This window comes from Sphaeramia orbicularis, chromosome 17, assembly GCF_902148855.1.
Source record: "Sphaeramia orbicularis chromosome 17, fSphaOr1.1, whole genome shotgun sequence".
NCBI lineage: Eukaryota > Metazoa > Chordata > Actinopteri > Kurtiformes > Apogonidae > Sphaeramia > Sphaeramia orbicularis.
Window position 1 is genome coordinate 41139701 of NC_043973.1, and position 22161 is coordinate 41161861.

Here is a 22161-nt window from a genome sequence, read left to right on the forward strand (position 1 = left end):
CAAGTACTAGGGGTCAATCAATCAAAACACTGAATTTGTTTACATGCACATTAAAACTCGGATCATTAAACTCTGAATACATCTGATTTCTGGAGTTATTCTTCAAGTGATCAGAACAGTCTAATCTGATATGCTGAGAAATCATATTAACACCTGGATTTCTCCCTAACACTTCAGTGTCTTCTGATTTATTTAGTTCTTTTCCATCTGCACATGTGTAAAAAGAAATAAATTGTAGAAAACAGAGGTGACATAGTCAAACATAAGCGGAAACTTATTACTTAAAAATAGGAAGTTTGAGTCAATCATCACGACATACATACATACTCCGACAGGAATCCGATAAGTGCATGTAAACGCATCAGATCCGATTATTACAATTATATGATTAGTCCCAGTTATCAGATTGTTATGGTCATGTAAACAGGCTCAATAACAGAGAAACATTAAATATGACGCCATTGACAGGTGACAAAATGAAATGGGCTTCTACACTGAATAAAATAACAATAAGTGATTAAGTAAACAAGAGAAATAAACAAGGCAACACTCAATATACCATGGGCCTCTTCATTTTTAGACATTTTAAAGCAGAAATGTTACAGATTATAGCTTTAAAGTGGATAGACAGTGCAGTGGGTCTTCCATGTATGTTTTTATGTAATGATTATGAGCGACCTACGTTTTTTCCGGCCTCTCCTGGGGATCCTGGGGGTCCTCTGGGTCCTGGAAGACCGCTGTCTCCCTGTCCACAGAGGAGACAGGTGAACATAGATGCAAGAGGTAAGAGTTTGTTGAAAAGAGTTTATGATTCTGTGCAGTTGTCGTGTGACTATAGGGCAGGGATGTCAAACTCATTTTAGTTCAGGTGGGCTGGACTGGTACAATAATAGTATAACAACTTAGAAACAGGTGGTTCCAGGCACAATAAACCCTGCCCCTCGCACATATTGTAGCCTATTTTGGCATCAATCCAGCTGATGTCATCATGTCTATGTGTCAGCATATCATTTGCCTCTATATATGTGCCAACTTTGAACTAAATTGAAACAAAATTGATGCTTTTATAGACATTTGAAATTTCGTTTATTATAAGTAAATGGGGAAAAAAAAAAAGATTTAAAAAATTCATAAGAAATTTGAACTTTGACCTACTTTTCCCAAAATAAAATCACATCTATTCTGGGTCACTCACAATCTATAAACCCAGTTTGGTATGGATTCAAGCAATAGTTCTGCTGCTACAGACGTTTGAAATTTGGTCCATTATAAGTAAAAGGGAAAAAAAAAGTTTTGAAAAAATTCATAAAAAATTTGAACTTTGACCTATTTTTCCCCAAAATGTAATTATATTTATTCTAGTTCACTGGCAATCTATATACCAAATTTGGTATGAGTTCAAGCAATAGTTTTGCTGCTACAGACATTTGAAATCTCACCCATTATAAGTAAAGGGAAAATAAAGATTTGAAAAATTCATAAAAAAATTTAATGAGTTGATCTACTGTTCCAAAATGTAATCAGATTTATTCTGGGTCATTAGCAATATATAAACCCAGTTTGGCATAAATTCAACCAATAGTTTTACTGCTAAAGTGTTAACAAAGACACAAAGAAACAAACGAACCAAAAACAATACCCCTTGCCTCCCCTTCAGGGGGGCAGGGCAATAATAACAACAGCTCTAAATTTTTCTTTTTGTTTTAGTAAAAAAGTATTACATTTACAAACTATCCTTAAACAAAAAATGTAAATAACCTGAACTTCCATGAACAACCTGAAATTTATTAAGCAAAATAATTGCAATTTTTTAAAACCATATTATGCCTCGCCTTATTATTTACTCTTGTACATTACAACTTACAGATCACGGTGGACAAATACACAAAACATTTAGTAACAGGCATCTGGAACTGAAAAATATAGAATTTAGCTTTGTGATCGATACAACTTGATTATCACTGTCTTTGCAGATTCATCCTGGTCCTGGATTTAACCCTTTGGAGGGCCGGTTTTGTTGTTTGACACCTGTGCTATAGGGACATTATGAAGACATAAGAGCGTCCTCCTCACCTTCGCTCCTTTGTTTCCTGATTCACCTGGGAGTCCCCTTGTCCCCTCAGGCCCCATTTCACCCTGAAACACAAAATCAGCACTGAGACCCCCTAGTGGCGCAAAACAGCATCACAACTAAAAGAAAAAAAGGGCTTAAACTTATTACACTGGTCTACAATTTTTTAGAAATGATTTGCTTCAGAGATTAAATGTGCTAAATGTTACATATTTTCATAAGATTAATTGGAAAATAAATGACAAAAGTGCCGGTTTGCTGATGTTTTCAAGGTATATGATTAAGTGTTATTACACATATATATATATATTGGTTTATGTACATTTATATAATAGTTTTATAAATCTTCCACAAAATAGAACCTGTAAAGTGAATGTATTCTAAGACAAATATTCCTTTTTAGTCAAACCCATTCTCTCGTTAATTCTTGAATTTCACATTTTGACCCAAGGCTGTATCTTGGAAAGTTCAGCCAACCAGCATTTTTTACTTGATTTTTCTTTATCAGTGACTCTCATGCGGTAAAATTTCATTACTTTTATTCTGGAAGCATTTTCCTTGTAGACCAGTGTAATACATACATACATGTATACTAATATGTTGATCATATATGTTCAGTGTGTGTGTGAATTTCTACCTTTTCTCCTTTATCTCCGTCTGGACCTTGAGCACCTTTCGCTCCATAGTCTCCTCTTCTTCCCTACAACATAACAACCGTCAGAGAGCATCGACAACAGGAGAACGTACAGGAGAACAGGAGGTAGTTGGTGATTGTTCTTACTGGTTCTCCTCTTGGTCCTGGTCTTCCAGCTGTACCCTATGAAAAAAAACCCACAGGTCAGGCATTTGATTCAAGAATAGATGAAATAATTTCTATCTGTAGTAACACACCCACGGTTAGAAGAGTTGTGTTTTATTTGCATATTTCAGTTTAGTTTTGTTCTTTCATTCATTGTAAAGCGTGTTTGCCTAGGTAGGGTGGTCTTTATTTATTGAAAATGGTAAGTTTTTAGCTTAGAACAGATGAACAAACATTTACAAAAGACAACAATAAAACCTGTCAATCAGTGTATTAAAAACATTTGCTAATAATAAATAAATGGTTATGGACAAAAAATAATATTTTTTTTCTGTAATTCTCGTTTTCTTTAGGTAGTTTTGTCAAATATAATGTAGTTTCATTCATAATTTAAAAAAAAAATTTGTAACTTCATTTTCCCACCTAACTTGTTTTCTTTATTGTCTTACTGTTTTTTTCTGTAATGATGAGACTTACCGGGCTTCCTTTTTGTCCAGGGAAGCCGGGTGCTCCAGGACTTCCTCGCTCACCCTACAGAGGAAACACCACAGTTGAGTCTTTTACTAGATCACATTCTCAGCGATTGAACATGGACTCGGTGTCACAGATAGAACAGAAGAGACAGGAAGTATGCTGCCGTCGTTCAGGGGGGCTATGGCTCAGTTGGTAGAGCAGGTCATCCAACAGGCGGTTCGAATCCCGTTCTATCCATGTGCCATTGTGTCCTTGGGCAAGACATTTCACCCCCCTTGCCTCCAGTGCTGCTACTCACACTGGTGTATGAATATGTATGAGTGTTTGGTGGTGGTCGGAGGGACCGTAGGCGTGGACTGGCAGCCACGCTTCTGTCAGTCTGCCCCAGGGCAGCTTTGGATACAAATGTAGTTTACCACCACCAGAGGGAGAATGTGAGAGTGAATAAATAACACTGGGTTACAAAAAAATGTTTTTTGCAAGTTGTCTGGGTTTTTCAACTGAATTAGGACCATTTTGCACCGCTAAATCCAAAAATGACATCTGTTTTTCTCAATCAGGTCAGGTTTTTTTTTGCTAATTTGATTTTGAAAAATTTGATCTTCTCACAAAATTGATTACATTTTTGTGACTTTATCAGTTGATTTTTTATATAGTTCTCACCCAAAATAGGTTTTAAGAGAAAAAAAAATCATTTTCTAACAGGATTCTAACAATGGTGTATTCACCGCAGATGTAGCAGAATACGTCAGGCTTATTTTTGCAAGATCTTCTAGTCGAAGCCATTTCATTCACCTGTAATATTAAAAAAACCATTAATCATAAATTGGCAAAAGTAAAATCTTCAGAACTCGTTTATTGCAAGAAATATGAAAGAATTTTGTATCATATGATGTGAAAATACCCATAAATGTAAGCAAAAATGTTAAAAAGCCAATATGTAGCATAGTTCAGAAAGTTGACCTGATTGAGCAAAATTAATGTGATTTTTGGATTCAGCACACCAAAATGATCCTAAATCAGCTCAAAAAACTTAAACAATAAATTTGTTGTTGACCAGTGTACTGGATCCTCTGTACACACTTTGAGTATGCGTTCATAGAAAAGTGCTATATAAATCTAATCCATTATCATTATTATTATCGTACTTATAGTCAGAATGATCATTCAGTATAGAGCAGTTACATGTCACATAAAACAAACCCAGATCTGTAAATGAACCTTCCACACATAATATCAATATATATGACTCAACACATATGGGAACATTTTGCCACTGAATTCTGACTTCTGTTTCAATCTTCCCAAATTAGACAAATGGATGGAATCTACACAACACAATTCCAGTTTGTTAATTTAGATTTTTTCATCTCTTGGGTTCAAATCAAATCAAATTTTATTTATATAGCGCCAAATCATAACAAAAGTTATCTCATGACGCTTTACGTATCGAGTTGGTCGAAACCAGACTCTAAGCCAATTTACAGAAACCCAACAGAATCTTCCTGGAGCAAACACTTGGGTTCTTATGTTTTAACTGACACACTGTTTTTACTACAGTCCAGTCACTTTACGTTTGATTTTTTTTTTTCAGCGGTGGAGATAGTCAATTTCATATCACCTCTAGATCATTCTGAGCCACAAAAAACCCAGATTAATACTAACCTGATGGAATCTAACTCAAAAATATGAAAATTTTACAAAAAATGCAACATAAACATATTATATCAACTCGGATGTTTGCACTAGTAACATAAGTCTTCAGTTTTTTTCCTTAAAAAACTGTTGATAGCCTTATAATTGTCCTATTACTTAAAAATTTTACAGTGACGGAGCTCATACATTAAGGTCTCGGGGATTAAGATGACGGTACATTTTATTTCATGTCTCCTCTTTTATGCTCTGTTAGAGTAAAGACCATGGACTACAGTGCCCTTTATGTCCTAAAGTGATCAGCGTTCACCTTTGGTCCTGCTTCTCCACCTGGGCCAGGAGGTCCAGATCTTCCAGGGCGACCAGAATCTCCCTAAAGACACCAAAACATACAGTCAGACAGAGTTCCATCACAGCGGATTGTGTTCTAAGAGAGACTTTGTACCTTGTCTCCATCAGTTCCAGAGGGACCTCGTTCGCCAACGTCTCCAGGGTGACCATCAGGACCCTGTAAACCACCAAACATTCACCGTAAACAAACTGTACCATTACCGATCATACATGCACTAGTCATGTTAATGTCTTACTCTGTCGCCTGGGTCTCCTTTGCAGCCGGGAGCACCGATCCGTCCGATTTTACCCTAAAGAAAAAGACCAAAAAATCATTAATTAACCTAAAAATGTCTGTCACAAGGAATGCTTAAGCTACATTTTATTTTGTAAAAGCAATATTGAAACCACAGACCTTGTATTTTGGTCATGTTGATTAAAACGTACATATTTTGGAAAAAAAAAAAAAAAAGTCCCATTTCCAGCTTCTATATTCAGGGCAGTGGTTCCCAAAAATTTTCAGCTTGAGACTCCAAAAAACTATGGCATCTCTTTGGACCCAGACTTACAAAAATATGTCATGAATTTCCATCTCCTTCCATCTACATTTCTCTCTTTTAGTGTGTGTGAACATTTACACATACACTAATATTCCACTGTTATTCTGCATAAGACATTTGTAAACAGCCTATATATGCTGAATTAGACCTTTTTGGAATTTCACACATGTGGAATTTTCTGATATTATTCTGGATTTATAAACATATAGATTAAAATAAAATGAGACAAAGAATAAAAAGTAAGTATTGGATAGGCAGTGAATCAGAAAAATTAAGCATTATGTCTTATGGCATATACTTTTATAACAAACTAATAAACATACACACACCATTACACAATCTCCAGGTTACACTGACTAACACTGATCGTAGGTCAGACACAGGAAGTAAACCAAACTATGTACATTTTGGTAATGTTTTCAATATGTTAATTATTTCTGAATTAATCATAATACTAATTCATTAATTCTGATAGCACTATTAATGTGCATCTATAAAAGACAATGTTATGAAGTATGGAAACTGTCAGAAATGTGCTTTTCTTATAATTTATTAATAAGGCATATTGTGAATTAAGAAAATTTGGGCTCTAGAGACAATACAACATTTGAATTTATCTTAAAAAACAAAAAATATATCATATAATTCAATGTCAGTACCAAAAACATACTGGAATCATCCCCAAATGTGTTATTTTTTTTGAATGAATTGAACTGCAGCCAATTAATTTCTTTAAAACTAGTAAAAAGATACAAATTTCAGGTAAAACTATATTTTCCCATTTGTGTTTGGTTATTTTCCCCACATTTAACATACCTTTCATTAAAGGTCAGCTGAAGTCGAGATATTCACGTTTTTTTTTATGTAATTTATATTACTGTTTTTCACACATCCCCTGCTTGAGATGCACTAAACTATGGCTTTATTTTAGCATCTGGTGTTAAATATTCCATGTTTTTTAATGACAGTAGCTGGAATTTCTTTCTAAACTGATAATAAAGGGGTTTCTACCTTCATTCCATCAGTTCCGTCACGTCCTGGGATCCCACCTGCGCCCTGAGGTCAAAGAGACACAACGTTGAACGAAGAAAAATCACATCCCGAAGGAACACAATTAAAACATTATGTAAAACGATAAATCAGGAGGAGACAAAGACCTACCTTCTTCCCCTGAGTTCCTATCTCTCCCTGAAAACAGACACAAGACTCACAGTTATTACAGTCACTGGTTTAATACTTAAGTAATTGAATTATTGTCTTAGACAGTCATTCCCAACATTTTTGTCTCAGAGAAAAATCAGATCATCTCACTCCTTTACGAATGCAATTCTAGATTAAAGATTCTACTCATATGGACTTTAATGTCTACACTTTTATCATCATACCTTCATTATTTAGATTACTTAGATTGATCTATGATTCAATTTTTTTCCCCAGGGTTTTCCCTTTAGTTTCTTTTGCTTTGTTTTTGACTAACATCACAGATTTTATCTTCCCCACCCCACAATTTTTGATAATTTCATGCTATTGTGCAATAATTTTTTACTTTATGTTGTCACATGTATGTGTTTATCGTGTATATTTTCCTTTTTTTTGTGGTAGTTTGTAGTTGTTGCTTTTTTTTCCATACTCTGAAAGCTATAAACACAAAACTTGTTCTTCAACAAATGGCAAATACATGTCTTATATATAGTTTTGTGCAGAGTATGTAGCCTGTTTTTTGTTTCATTGAAAGTAAAATAAAGTATTAAAAGAAGAAACAACATTGTGTTTTGGAAGTGGAACCAGATAGATAGATAGATAGATAGATAGATAGATAGATAGATAGATAGATAGATAGATAGATAGATAGATAGATAGATAGATAGATAGATAGATAGATAGATAGATAGATAGATAGATAGATAGATAGATAGATAGATAGATAGATAGATAGATAGATAGATAGATGTGGGGTAAGTCAAGAAATTCTTCAGAAAGTACTTTATCAAAGACACGGATGCTCCATTTTTTTCATATCTGTCTATTTAACCCTTTCATGCGTAGCGGTCACTGCAGTGGACAGTTATTCTTCATCTGTTCTTTTGTATATTCATGATTTTTGTTGTTTTATTTGCATATCAGCCAACACAGTGGATGATTATGCACCATCTCATACACTGAAATTCAGACCGTTACTGTAACTTTGCTGTTCTTGATCAGCCTGATCTGCACTAACATGTTTGAGTGTAAAGAACTTGCTAGTTGCTATTAGACTGTAATTAACAGTTTTCTTAAACAATAAAGTTGTTTTTTTGCATATTATCCCCATGAGGTGAGTAATAACTAGTATTAGAGTAAGCTAAAATGTGATAAAACATCAGATTAGCTGCGTTAAAAATGTTTTTATTTCATAGTTTTCACACAGTATATCACTTTCTGATGATGCTTTTTAAATACATGTTTCTTTGCTCCAAAAATTAAACGCATGGTGTCCAGCTGAGTAGACATTTGTGTAACTCCATAAAAAAATAGGTTAATTAAAAAAAATTCAATCACATTGTTTTTTCCATGCAGAAAGCAATTTTTTTTTACTTCCTCCCACTCCTTTTTTTTTTTTTTACTTCTTCTCACTACTTTTCGAATATGCAAATGAAGTCATGTATATGTGTAAGTTTTGTTTTTGTGTTTTTGTTCTCTTCCATGACTTCTTAACACCTGTTTTCTAAGGACTAAGTAATGTTTACTTTGTCTAGTTGCATATTTGAAATAAACTAAACTAAAAAAAAAGAGGAACAAAAACCCTCAGGAAAAAAAAAGTCTTTAAGGTTCTCATAATTCATGCATTAAAGGGTTAATGTACAACCAGTTGGGAATGGCTGATCTCAGACTTTAAGATGAACAGAGTCCAAACAAACCTTGTCGCCTTTAATACCTGGTTCTCCCTACAGAAGAAAAAGAGAAAACAGTTTTTAACAGTGCAGTCACAATCAAGTGTTTTCCTGTTGTTATGAGTGGTGGGTAGATGTGTAGATGTGTGTGGTCTTACTTTGATACCAGGCTGACCAATCGGACCCTCAATACCGGGGTCTCCTGGACGACCTCTTTCTCCTTTCTGACCCGGATCTCCGTTGTCTCCTTTAGCTCCCTGCAGTCAATGGTTTACAGAAGAGGAAAAGTCCATGAGGGTGAAACTGATTAGTGTTGTGTGTCGATGTATGCATGTATGTGGGTGCAGGACTCACTTTTTGTCCCCTGTGGCCTTTGGGACCAGGAGGCCCCGGTGTCTCCAGACAGGTAACGCTGTAACACTGATGTGACAAGTAAGGAGAAACAGTCAGAGATGACACCATCTGGAACACTTGGTTTTATCTGTGATCATGAATCTGTCTGACGTCTTACCTCAGCGTAGGCCAAATGTTTCTGAGAAGACAAAAGAAAACAGGAGTTAGCAGCAGAGTCAGTGGTCATGTTTATGTCTGTCCTCGAGTTAAAGCTGCCAACATTTAAAAAAAAAACCCCAAAAAACTTGAAACAGCTTCAGATTTATCACAGACAGATACGATGTATGTCATGCAGGGAAATGCTGAGACCAATCATACTTGTTTTTAGTTCTCATCGTTGCTTCTGTGATTTTTGTGATTGTTCAGTTACTACTCCTACACTGTAAAAACATCTCTTCTGGATAGAAACAAAATATTCTTTATCAAGTAGTTCCAGGCACAACAAACCCCACCCCTCACATGTATTGTAGCTTATTTTGGCATCGATCCAGCTGATGACATCATATCTATATGTGTGGCGATGTCAGCGTATCAATTGCCTCTATATATGAGACAAGTTTGAAGTAAATTGAAACAAAATTTATGTTTTTATAGACATTTGAAAGGTCACCCATTTTAAGTAAATGGGAGATAAAAAGATTTTAAAAATTCATAAAAAATGTTAACTTTGACCTACTTTTCCCAAAACGTAACCACATGTATTCTGGGTCACTGGCAATCTATAAACAGAATTTGGTATGAATTCACTCAACAGTTTTGCTGCTATAGACATGTGACATTTCACCTATTATAAGTAAATGGGAAAAAAAAGATGTAAAAAAATTCATAAAAAGTTGAAACTTTAACCTACATTTCCCAAAATGTAATCACATCTATTCTGGGTCACTGGCAGTGTATAAACCCAGTTTGGTATGTATTCAAGCAATAGTTTTGCTGCTACAAACATTTGAAATTTCGTCCATTATAAGTGAATAGGCAAAAAAAAAAAAAGAGATTTTAAAAATCCACAAAAAATTTTAACTTTGACCTACTGTTCCCAGAATGTAATCTGATCTTTTCTGGGTGAATGGCAATCTATAAGCCCAATTTGGTATGAATTCAACCAACAGATTTGCTGCTAGAATGTTAACAAACAAACAAACAAACAAACAAACAAACAAGCCGAACCAAAAACAATACCCCTTCCCTCCCCTTCAGGGGGCATAGTAACTATAACCAAGTGCAAAACTAGTAACAGTGATGGTACATTAGACTCCAAGATGAAAATAAACATCTATACTATTTTTTTTCTCTCTTTCTTCTTTTCTGCTCCTTTTTTCTTCCTTTTCTTTTGTCACATACTTATTGGTATTGTTGTTGTGTATAATATTTTTAATCATTGCTTTTAACCTTTTTACTGAATGTATTGATTGTAGTTTGTTAGTACTGAAGCTACAATTACTACTTATTCTTTATACCATGATGTGGCACTTTAAGATTGAAGCTAAAAACATCTGTATCCAAGAGAAACTAATAAAAATTGAAAAAAAGAAAAATCAAACCAAGTCATTCTATTTGCACACAATAAAAACACTGTTATTCAAGACAGACTTTAATATTCTTAAAGTTGTGCAAGTGTCTCTTACTTATAATTAGAACAATGTTGTGTCTCTGCTGGGATATTATGCAAACCATTATTTTTGGCTTGCGACTCATTACATCTACTTCAAAATTAGTTTTTTAAGATTGATTATTTTCCGAAAATGAGATCATTCTTCCATTGAAAAACATTTGATATGGTTATTTTTCTTCTTTGGAAAAACAAAACACTAACTGCGCCAGGGAGTTTATTTCCCCTTTGCAGTGTCAAAGTATGTTTTGTCTGTACTGTTGCAGGAGTTCAGAAAAATCAAAAATCTAAGTGACTGGATGGTGTCTCTGTGTGTTGATGGCATACCATTGTCTTGATGATGCGGTCGATGGTATCCGTGTGGATCAGGGCTCGGCCTTGGCTCAGATCCACAGCCATGTAGTCCCTCCTGTAGACGCCTGCTGGAGAGTTGGCGATCTCCTTCAACCCCGTCTCCTCCACGTTCTTTGACGCGGCCACAACAAAGATCCGGATCCCCTCATCACGGGCTTTCTCTGCTGCCACTTTGATGCCCCCACACGGGTTTCCAGTCACATGACCGTCGGTGATAACCACAGCAAATCGAAGGGCTTTGGGTTCAGTGGTGTAGCGAAGCATCTCCTGAGTCATGTTGGCGATGGCGCAGTCGATGTAGGTCCCCTTACCCAGGTAACGGATCCCCTGGACTCCCTGGAGTAAATAATACAAGGAACGTGTTAACAAGTGGTCACTGATGACGTGAGAAATTCATTTTAAAAGAATTATTTACGAGCAGGATTTAAGACTTTAAAATCAAAAAGTAATGGAGACATATATAGATAAATATGCTACATGTATAATCAAGAAAACACCAAGGCCATAAATTAACTGAATTAAGTGAACAGCAGGGTTCGTCCACATTTTAAGGTCAAATTCAAGCACTTTTTAAAATTTTTCCAGCACAGTGCCTTATTGCAGGGGTAAAATACATATCTCCAGGAATACATACACTCATGATTCTTTTTGTCACTTTTTATCACAGTGATGTATTATGCTATAAACATCTAAAATGTCTATGTTTCATAATAGCAAAAAGTTTAGAAATTAAAGGAGAACACAAAGTTTTATCCAAAAAAAAGGGAAGCCACTTGGTGTTCTTCAGACACACTCGCACCGAGCCAAAGATTAAGATAAAACTGTACCTGGAGTCGACCTGAGAACACCTGCTAATTTACTTTTTTGTCATAAAGTTTTATTTTTCAATATGTATCACCTCTCTGTAAGTAGCTTTGGCTTGACATCTAACCTGTCAGAGTTAATATTGAAAACAAATAAATCATATCACGGAGTTACAATTGCAAGGACTTTCAAGTACTTCAACTAAAATTCAAGCACTTTCCAGACCTTGAAAACACAACATTAAAATTCAAGAATTTTCAAGGATTTCAAGCACCCCTATGAACCCTAGAACAGGGGTAGTTCAGAGGACACATAGGATACACCCTTTTAATTCAAGCAGTAGTATGACCACTGCAAAAATGTGTGTGTAGAGCCAAATATTTATTGTCTCAGTCAGCGGATAACACTCATCGTAGTCCTGTTTCCCCTACTTAGCCACGGTGGAGGAAACTAAATGAGGGATGACCAGGAATAAACTTTGTTGCCTGTGTCATTATGAACCCATTAATCTGATTTGCTTTTGTTCTGGAGTCCTGAAAATGTCCTTATCCAATCAAATAAGGACTAAATAAAAACAATTTTGATTGACCACAGGGTGCAAATATTGCACCTAAGGTTGATTCTTTAATCCTCCAATCAGAGCACAGCATCATGTCATCTGTTCAGCATCTTTCTGAGCACTCATTTTACTGATGCCCCATCACCAGGAAGTGAACATATGAACACAGAAATCAAATAAATTAAGTTAAAAACAACTTCAGTAAATGCTTCTTTTAACTACAGGACACAAAATGAGGATTACATCATAAGACATTCTTGCAAAAAGTAATATGTTTAAGCAGTTTTCCATGTACACTTACTAGACAACACTGATTTTAACAATGGATGTAACTTGATGATAGGTAACACATATTTGCTCTGGCAAAAGAATCGCAATATTGATGAGTTTTTTTGAACACATTTTCATTTCCTCAAGGATGAAGGTACAGGTTAAAGGTTTACTCACATTACTGTTCCTTTATGAAAATTCAGTCTCTGCATTGAACCTATCCTAATATAGCACCTTGTACTAGAATTAGCATTAGCATTAATGATTAGCAATTAGTGCATTAAGAGCAGTAAGCTGCCATTGACGGCACTCAGAGGCAAACTCTTCATTTGTACTTCAGTCACTGACAGAAAAATTAACCTACCTCTACCTGTTTGTAATGATTTTTGGTGTCTAATTTCCTTCTGTTTGCATCATTGTATTGGCTTTGTATGCAGTTCACTATACTTTTGGTCTAAATACAACTTAAGGTTAATTATATCCATGCATAGAGAAGACCTTATGTGCAAAATTACTAAAATTAACTGCATTTTTCATCTGTATAAGTTAGATTAAAAGTTTAAAGGTTAACTCACTTTATTATCCCTGTAGAGCACAGGTGTCAAACATGCGGCCCGGGGACCAAATCCGGCCCGCAGGATGAATTTGTGAAATGCAAAAATTACACTGAAGATATTAACAATCAATAGTTTCAAAATCATTTTAAATCAGGTTCCACATGCAGACACTTACAGTCCAATTAGATCTGAAGTGGGTCAGACCAGTAAAATATGATCATAATAACCTATAAATAATGACAACCCCAAATTTTTTCTTTGTTTTTTTGGTGTAAAAAAAGTAAAATTACATGAAAATGTTTACATTACCAAACTATACCTTTACAAAAAATGTGAATAACCTGAACAAATATGAACAAATGGAAATGTCTTAAGAAAAGTAAATGCAATTTTACCAATATTCTAACTGCTACTAAATCTTTTGAGCGATTGTAATGCACATGTTTAAATGATAAACTGATAAACCAAAGCATAATAACCATAACTGATTTAATGAGCCATTCGCAGTTTCACTGTACCGGCCATGTGTACTTAGACTTGCATGGCTTAATCTTTGAGACAAAAAATTGCACTTGTTTTCCTTAAGACAATTCAAATTGTTCATGTTACTCAGATTTTTAAAGAAACTTTGTAGATGTAAACCATATCATAATATAATTTTACTTTTTTCATAGTTATCATTTTACTGGTCCGGTCCATTTGAGATCAAATTGGGGAGAGTGTGGCCCCTGAACTAAAATGAATTTGACACCCCTGCTGAAATTTGATCTCTGCATTTTATCCTAAAACACAGAGTACTTAGCAGTAGCATTAGCATTAGGATCAGTAAGCTGCCATTGAAGGCAGTTGGGGACCAACTCCAGATCTTCATCAATACTGTGGTGATTGAGAGATGAATTAACTGATATGTACCTTTTTGGTCATTTTTATTGGATGCCCTTTTATTTGCATCACTGCATTGACTTTGCATGTAATTCGCTGTACTTTTGGTCTCAATATAATTTAAGGTTATTTACATCCATACATAGAGAAGGCCTCATTTGCAAAAATTACAATTACAACCTAATTTTCATCCATATAATACATTGATTGTAAGATATATTCATACTAATACACCAGGTCATATAAAAACTTAAGATAATTTGTATCAGTTTGATGCATTTTATGTTTGACTAAATCTCTTCAAATACAGATTCTCACATTCTTTCACATATTTAATGATTCACTTTCTGTAACAAGCTAATAGAAATGTTCTGTAGAAAATAGACGGAGATTAACTGAACAAGATGCAAAACCCGTTGCATCTGCATTCTACAAAAACAACTCTTAGCAAATTATTCACTAGTTCAAGGAAAAATAACCTGAATCACTCACAGAGATGAATTCACTCTTGGATGCCAAGCGGCTGAAAATCTCCTGCCTCTGGGAGAAGTGGAGTCCACCGATGTTCCAGTTGATCTTTACAGCACCTCTGTATTCCTCTTCTTCTAAACGATTTGCAAACTCCACAGCAAATTGCTACAGCACCAAAAAAAAAAAAAACATTAATACATATATGACTATGAACACACAAAACACACCTCAGTTGACTGTGAGCTTAGTCAGCTTTCATTTAAAGAGAGTTTTGAGAAGAAGAAAAGCTAAGGAGCCTAGATCAGGAACCTTGATGCTCTGCACCAGTGACCCTGGTGGTGGCTCCTGCAGGGCGATGGTCTCAGATGTGTCTATGGTGAAGTAGACGTGTATGGGACATTCATTTTTCTCTGCAAAAAAAAAAAAGAATCCACAAATGAAATCTCAGTGGAAAATGCATTCAAATCAGAAAAACAAAATGTGAAATGTATAGGGATCTGAATCTGTGTGGTCTGAATGAACCCTTAAAGACATTGAGCTATTTTTGTGGCAACTTTTAAATACATTTTTCTCTACATTTAACCTTTTCTAAATGATTAATCACCATTTCCTACAATATTATCCTCTACAGTGTTTTTTTTTTTTTTTTTGTGAAAACTACTTATTTTCCTATATTTAATTTACTGATCATGTAGATGCCTATCAAAGCTGAGTAAATTCAAACGTTATTGGAAAGAACCTGAGAGACTTGTGGAAAAAGTGACTTTTTCCAGCAAAACATTATGAACTGAACATAATAAAGGCAAACTACAAGGGTTTAACTGGTGAATCAGTGTTGCAGAAGTGTTTCCATGTTTACTGCAGAGCCTCTGAACATTTAAATGGGTCACATCTAATGCCACTGAAAAGCTAAGAAACTGCATTTTACCTGAATTATTTTAATATATTGCACAGATTAGTGGTTAAAGTTATACAGTTTAGATCAGTACATGCTTTTGGTTTCCGGCAGCTGTTTAGGTCTCAGAGGGTTCTCTTCGGTACAGTTTCATGTTACTCACTGGTGCATGAAGCTGCAGGTACTTGGCCGTGAGTCAAGGCTCCAAAAAGAAGACAAAGTGCGAAGATCTCGAACCCCAGCATCTTCCTCTTCTCCTGTCTGACACATCAGAGAACAAGACACAAAATAAGGCAACACTCTGTTTTCAAAGTAAAAATAATCATGACAATACAAAGAAAATAGGGGGAAAAATCACAGAAAAAATGAAATGGAAAGAATGTCTGTGGCTGATTTATTTATTTAAATAAACAACCACTCTACAGGTATTTACTGTAAAAATCTATAATTGATCATTCCGTGTGTTGTATGCTTTTTTTAGTCATGTAACTTAAATAGATCAAAATAATTCAGATAGTTATTTCATGTAGATTCTTCATCTGGAATCAATTTCGATCATCAGACTATTACCCAGGGAGCAAAATGGCTGCCGTTCAAAGTTATGTAACAGCTTCGACAGGATCATATGAGTAAAACATGGCTTTTCTATCTCATGTTTCTGAAAAAAAAAAAAAACCCAGTAGAATCTAAATGTGATGATAATAGTGTTTTCTTTTGCATATCTCTGCAAATATAGTATCAACAACAGGAGTTAAAGCTGTGGAGGCATGTTTAGTAGAATTAGAAGTTCTGATTTAGTAACCTTGCATTGTTAAAACATATGCTGAAATGATTTGTTTTATTATGTAAAGTCACACACACACACATATACATACATACATATATATATATATATATATATATATATATATATATATATATATATATACACACATATATATACATATATATATATATATATATATATATATATATATATATACATATATATATCTTGTGATGACACGAAAATAACCAGATTGTGGTTCTGTTTTGGTCTCAGTCTGGTGCCCTCTAGAGGCTTTATCTTCAATCACAGCCAGTGAATCTGAGTTGACAGTTACAATATTAAAATACTGATAATATTACAGTAAACAAGAGGATTACACTAAAAACACTTGATGATTTTCATTAAACCTGGATGACAAACTGCTTAAGCTGTTAAATTTTGGAGCAGATTCATAAAAACTGGCAGAGACAGGGAGTGTTTTCACTTCCCTTAACTTTCAAGAACCTTGGACTCATGTACCAATGATATATTTAAAGAACCAAACAAACTGTGGTAACACCAGTTGGGAAAAAATAGGAAAAAAATAGGTCAGGATTTGTATGTATTTGTGAATTAATAATATTATGGGATGAGAGGAAGAAGAGTGGGATATTCGGTAAATACTGACAAACAGTTCAAAATGCAAAATCTGCCTTATATTTGTTACAGTTATACATGATACCCAACAGATTGATCAGAAAATGTATGATAACAAATGAACATCAAATTGGATGTAGTGCATTCGGTCTGTTGAGGCCTAGAGTTTTTCCAGGTTAATGGAGGAGGGATGTCCTGTTTTTACATATAAAGACAAACCTGTGATCCCTACATTTGGTCCAGAGAATTACATCACCCTGTATCAGGTCAAGGGCTCTAAACCTAGAAAGTGACCCACATAAGATCATCTCCATCAGACCTTTTCACAGCAGAGACAGGGGAATGACAAATGTTGATGGCACTGTCTGTGTCAGAGGCATCAGGCACAGAAACAAGGTCTAGGAACTGAACTGAACTGAACATGAATGGGATGCAGTCATTGTTAATGCCATTTATGTTTCATGCCTTAAGTCAAAATGACAGGATCCTTTGAGGCTCACTCCATGCCACATACCAAATAAGGAGAGAATAAATCCACTTACACATATCAGTGAACACAGACAAAGTGGTCAGAAAAATAAAGTATTCAGTGTCATTCTAAACTTTCATGAAGGTGGTGTAAAGGTGCAGACCATGGTTCAGAGTGAAGTCCAACAGACAGGCTGGGATTGGATGGAGCTCCCTCTAGTCGACAAACAGCGGCAGGTTGCGGAGGAGTCGCTCCTGCAGATGTTCCTACTGCTCTGTCTCTGTCCAGACCAGGACAGTGGGGGTCCTGACAGGTTCCCATCACTGTCCAGGTACAGGATGTGCAAAACTGAATTCACTTACACAAATGTAAGATATAAATAGACATAAACGTAGACCTGTATTCCTCAGCAGAGGGTCGTTGAATCCCAAAATCATCGCGTATCTTAAGTTGTTCGCGCAAGACTTTGGTTTTACGTGAATTTTTTTTCATTTGAGTTCATGAAAATAACTTTTAATACACGCAGTTACAGTGATGGAGAAAGAGAAGGATACGCAGAGGGAGAGAATGAAGGGAAGTGGTAGAGGCTGACACAACTGTGCGTAAAAGCGCTACTTACCCGAACTCTCCAACAACTTTAAAACTGGTTCTGCAGCTGATCCTCTGTTGATTATCTCCTCATCTCAGCAGGAGGAAAAACCACGAAAGAAAAGGAGGGTGAAAGGAGCAGAAAATGGGAAATAAAGCCCTGGATGTGCGTTGACTTCCCGCAGAAGAGCCCTGCGTTCGCCCTCCTGTCCCGGTCCAGCCCCAGCCACTGGCTCTGATCCCTCCTCCCGTTCGCGCTCCGTGCGCCCCAGTTCCCGGTCCTGTCCGCGTGGGGGCGCCGTGGCTCCGCTGGAACCCGTGTGTGCGCGTGCGCGCGCCTCCAAGTGGCCTGCACCAGTAAAGGATAATGCCAAAGCGCAGTTGGAGATCAGCTCTAATTCTTCGGAACTGATTCCCCCAACATCTTGGTTTCAAACCAGCGATTCCCCCTTAAATCCACAAATTCACTGTAATGCCCTTTTAGCGTCACAAGAAATGACAATTTTATGGAAGAGCCCCCGGCAGAACACATGGAGCGGCCCGGGGGACACAAGGAACTTTCAAGTCCCTGAGATCAAGCATTCAGGAGGTTTTCAGAGTTAATTTCATACATGTGGTGAGTCAGAATGAAATAAAACCAGATAAAAAGCAGACTTAACCCCCCATACTTATAAATACACACAAATGGGCCTTGCTTGAGTCTGCAGGTCTGGTTGCAATTAGTAGGCCAAGTGAGAGGAGTTTACACTCAGTGTAAACACTGTCAGACTGTCCATGGGTCTGTTCACCATGTTTATATGCATGAAGGTGCTTCAGCTGTCGTGTGTGTGCACGTGCACAATCGTTCGCCTATTTGTGTTTGTGAACAAGGTGGGAGGTCTTGCTTTTAGAGGATTTACCATGTCTTACACATCTGTACACATCTGCACAGACATTTCGTTGATGTAAAGCATATTTCCCTTCTTTTCATTTCATTGTTGTTGTTGTCATGTGTTGACTGCATGAAGACTTATTACATCTCTGTGTCCCCAATTTACTTGAAGTGTCTGATTTGCTGCTGAGCTGTTAATGCATTAACCAGTGACATTGCAACTAATGTGTTATCCAGCCCAGAACACAGGAGACAATGTCAAGAACAGGCTTTTACATTTGAGCTCTCATCCGCTACATGATTATCAATTTGAAATGGGAGATGATGAGGTTGTTTGGGTCAAATGAGCATTAAACATGTCGACAGGAACCAGCACAACAAAGGAAAATGAATGGATTTGGAAGCTATGTTTATAATAGTATGAGCCCAAAGGTTCTGCAGATGAAAGCAGACCATTTCCACATCTTGTCAGTCAGATGTAGCTGCCCCTGCACTTACATAACTTATTTTGTACTGTATGCACGCACATTTTAGCTTTTAGATTTGTATGAAGGAGACATTGATTACGATGAGTTTAAAGGTGGATGGAGGTGAGGCCAGCCAAATGAGGATGAGGAGCAAAAGAGGAGGAGGAAGATGAGGCCAGCTGCTGACCAGAGATATTACTCTGAAGCTCTTTTCTCTGTCTTGGCCAGAGGAGGCTTTTTTCCTTAAAAAGAAAAGCCAGAGAGCAATGTGTGTGTGAGTATGTGCATGTGATGGAGAGATGTGGAGCTGGATGAGGGGGGGGGTTCTGGTCTCTTTTAACAGTGTGACTCATGGAATAGGAATGACCTCCCTCCCAAATAAGAGTAAACCAGTCTCTCTCTCTTTCTGCTTTCCCTCTTTCTCACACACACTGTCTCTCTTTAATTTTTTCCCTTTATTTCTTTCACATGGACCAGAAAGAGCATTTCAGTCTTGGGGGATTTCTGCATAATCAGTTCCAGAATTGCAAACAGCTCAACTCGCCCTACATCACTGTAACTTTTCTTTCATTGTCGCACAGAAAAAGCACAAAAAAATGCCTGAATTGACTGCAATGATATAATGCAAATATCCCACAGAACACATGAGGTGACAGAAGAAGCGTGGAAGTCTATCATGCATGTTCAGAGAAAGCTGAATGCATGCACTGTCAAGATGCATTTGCATGTTCATAGTTTCTGCAGCCTGTTCAGATACACAAAGTGACAGCTCTACAGGTTAAACATAGGGCAGCTGAAGGGAGCTGTTCTATCTCTATCACCGTCCATTTACATGGGAGTGATACAGTTCCTCCAGATGTTTTCCAGTGCAGCCCCTGCATCTAAAATGTTATATTTAAAAACAAATAAATAGGATGTTACATTAAACGTGGGATAAGCTAACATTTACTCCCCCTTTCCTTTGCTTCTTGTTGGAATCTTTTTTCCCTCCTTTTCACCAGATGTGCGTTCTGTTCAGACAAGGCAGCTGGGAGTCGTTATCCTTGTGCATCATGGACGTGAACTCGCAAAGTCGCGCACGTATACCGTGCACATGTGTGCGGTCAAATCCATGTGTGAAGCTTATGTCACTATCAGTGAAATTCAGTGGAAAAAAGGTTGTGCAGAGGGCTGAGAGTAATATGGTAGGGAGAGGTCCAATCCAAAGGCTTGACTACGGCTTCAAAAAACAGGAGGAAGGAGGAAATTGAGTCTCAGAAAAACTATAGAGCAGCCAAAACAAATTTCAGAGGAACAGTCACCCCTCCACACAGCCACTTCTACAGAACTCAAGTACAGTAGATCCAAATGCAAATGTGCAATAAATCACGCAAAAAGCATAAAAATGCAAGTGGGCACACCCATCCACAAACAAACACAGACAGCAGGGACTCGGTGGAATGTTCTGATAAGTGCAGATTTGGAAATTACTTTGACACAGGAAGAGATGTATCAAAGCGTGCAGACTGTGCATGCACTCACACAAACACACACAAAATAACACATGAGATCAAAACAGGGGCAAAAAATCTGGTCAGCAGAAAAAAGCAGGACAGTTCCAGTGAAATTTGACTGCAGAGTGTGAAGCTTTAACGTAAAACATCTGTCATTCGTGGACTTTGACCGTCCACTTGTGTGTATTTTTAGTGATACAGTCTTCCAGCCTGGAGGAGGAATTCTTTTTTTTCTTGAGATGATATTCTGCAGGGGTCAAAGGTCAGCTTCAGTGGCAGATTAGTAGCCCTGGAGGTGGTAGAGACTTGTTGTGTTGCGTAAGGGCACTTCGGCAGGCAGATACTTGTTTACATTGAAGCTTGGATGTAGGAATACTGTTAAAAGTACAGTTTAAATCAAAAGACGGAACGTAACATAGTCTGATGAGAAAAACATAGTGTAGTTTCCTCTTCTAGTAACATTTTACTACATTTTTACAGTGTACGACAGGAGTGTTGAACATAAGGGCCAAAACCAACTTGCCAAAGGCTCCGATCTGGCCCGAGGGATGAATTTCCAAAAATGACACTGAAGATAGTTACAGTCAAGGGTGTCAAACTCATTTTGGTTCCAAACTCCAAAATTTTAACAATATTAATTATGGCTGTAAAATGTTTTGTGCATTTGTAGATCCACTACGATCTGTAATGCACATGTATAAGTGACTAGCTGAGGCATAATATTGTTAAACTTGCACTTATTTTTCACAAGAAATTTTAGGTTTTTCAGATTATTCATATTTTTTTGAAAAAGGATAGTTTGAAAATATAAATTTTGATTAGGGCTGTCAAAATGAATGCATTAATGCAGGATAATCCAATAACATGATTAATCTGATTAAAATTTTTAATGCAATTAACCCATCTGCAGCACAAAATGACTCTTGAATGTCTCTGGCAGTGCATTTTGGGCAGTTTGTCCAAGTAGAGTTACCATCGCACATGTGCAAATGGTCAGTTGATCTGGTAGTGACAGGCAGCAGAACCAACCCATAAAGATGGAAGACACTAAACAGCACATTGGCCCTCTGGATGGAAATATGAGGACAAACCCGAGACGGAACAGTTCTTTCAAGCTGTTTTGTTTCAAGTCATTTTGTTGAAACTGTTGAAGGTGTTTAATAAACATGTTAAGTGCATATATATTCCCTTCTTTCTTGAGTCTGTTTGTGCATGCAAAATGAAATGCAATTAATATAGATTAAAAATGAATAATATTTAATCATGATTAATCTAAATTAATCTATAGCAACCCTGTGATTAATCTGATTAAACATT

General features: G+C 36.5%; 1 protein-coding gene across 1 annotated transcript in view; it reads right to left on the minus strand.

The window, feature by feature from the left end:
• Positions 1–18248, minus strand: part of col6a2 (collagen, type VI, alpha 2) — a 34615-nt gene extending 16367 nt beyond the window's left edge. The window contains exons 1-19 of the mRNA XM_030161223.1: positions 18045–18248; positions 15715–15812; positions 14966–15066; positions 14678–14821; positions 11087–11449; positions 9269–9289; positions 9112–9177; positions 8916–9014; positions 8785–8811; positions 7049–7075; positions 6899–6943; positions 5585–5638; positions 5443–5505; positions 5308–5370; positions 3348–3401; positions 2853–2888; positions 2709–2771; positions 2074–2136; positions 683–745 (exon numbers count right to left, since the gene is read on the minus strand). Of these exons, the coding sequence (XP_030017083.1) occupies positions 683–745; positions 2074–2136; positions 2709–2771; positions 2853–2888; positions 3348–3401; positions 5308–5370; positions 5443–5505; positions 5585–5638; positions 6899–6943; positions 7049–7075; positions 8785–8811; positions 8916–9014; positions 9112–9177; positions 9269–9289; positions 11087–11449; positions 14678–14821; positions 14966–15066; positions 15715–15796 (1434 nt within the window). The 5' untranslated portion in view covers positions 15797–15812; positions 18045–18248. The remainder of the gene's footprint in view (positions 1–682; positions 746–2073; positions 2137–2708; positions 2772–2852; positions 2889–3347; positions 3402–5307; positions 5371–5442; positions 5506–5584; positions 5639–6898; positions 6944–7048; positions 7076–8784; positions 8812–8915; positions 9015–9111; positions 9178–9268; positions 9290–11086; positions 11450–14677; positions 14822–14965; positions 15067–15714; positions 15813–18044) is intronic.
• Between the last annotated feature and the right edge of the window lie 3913 nt (positions 18249–22161).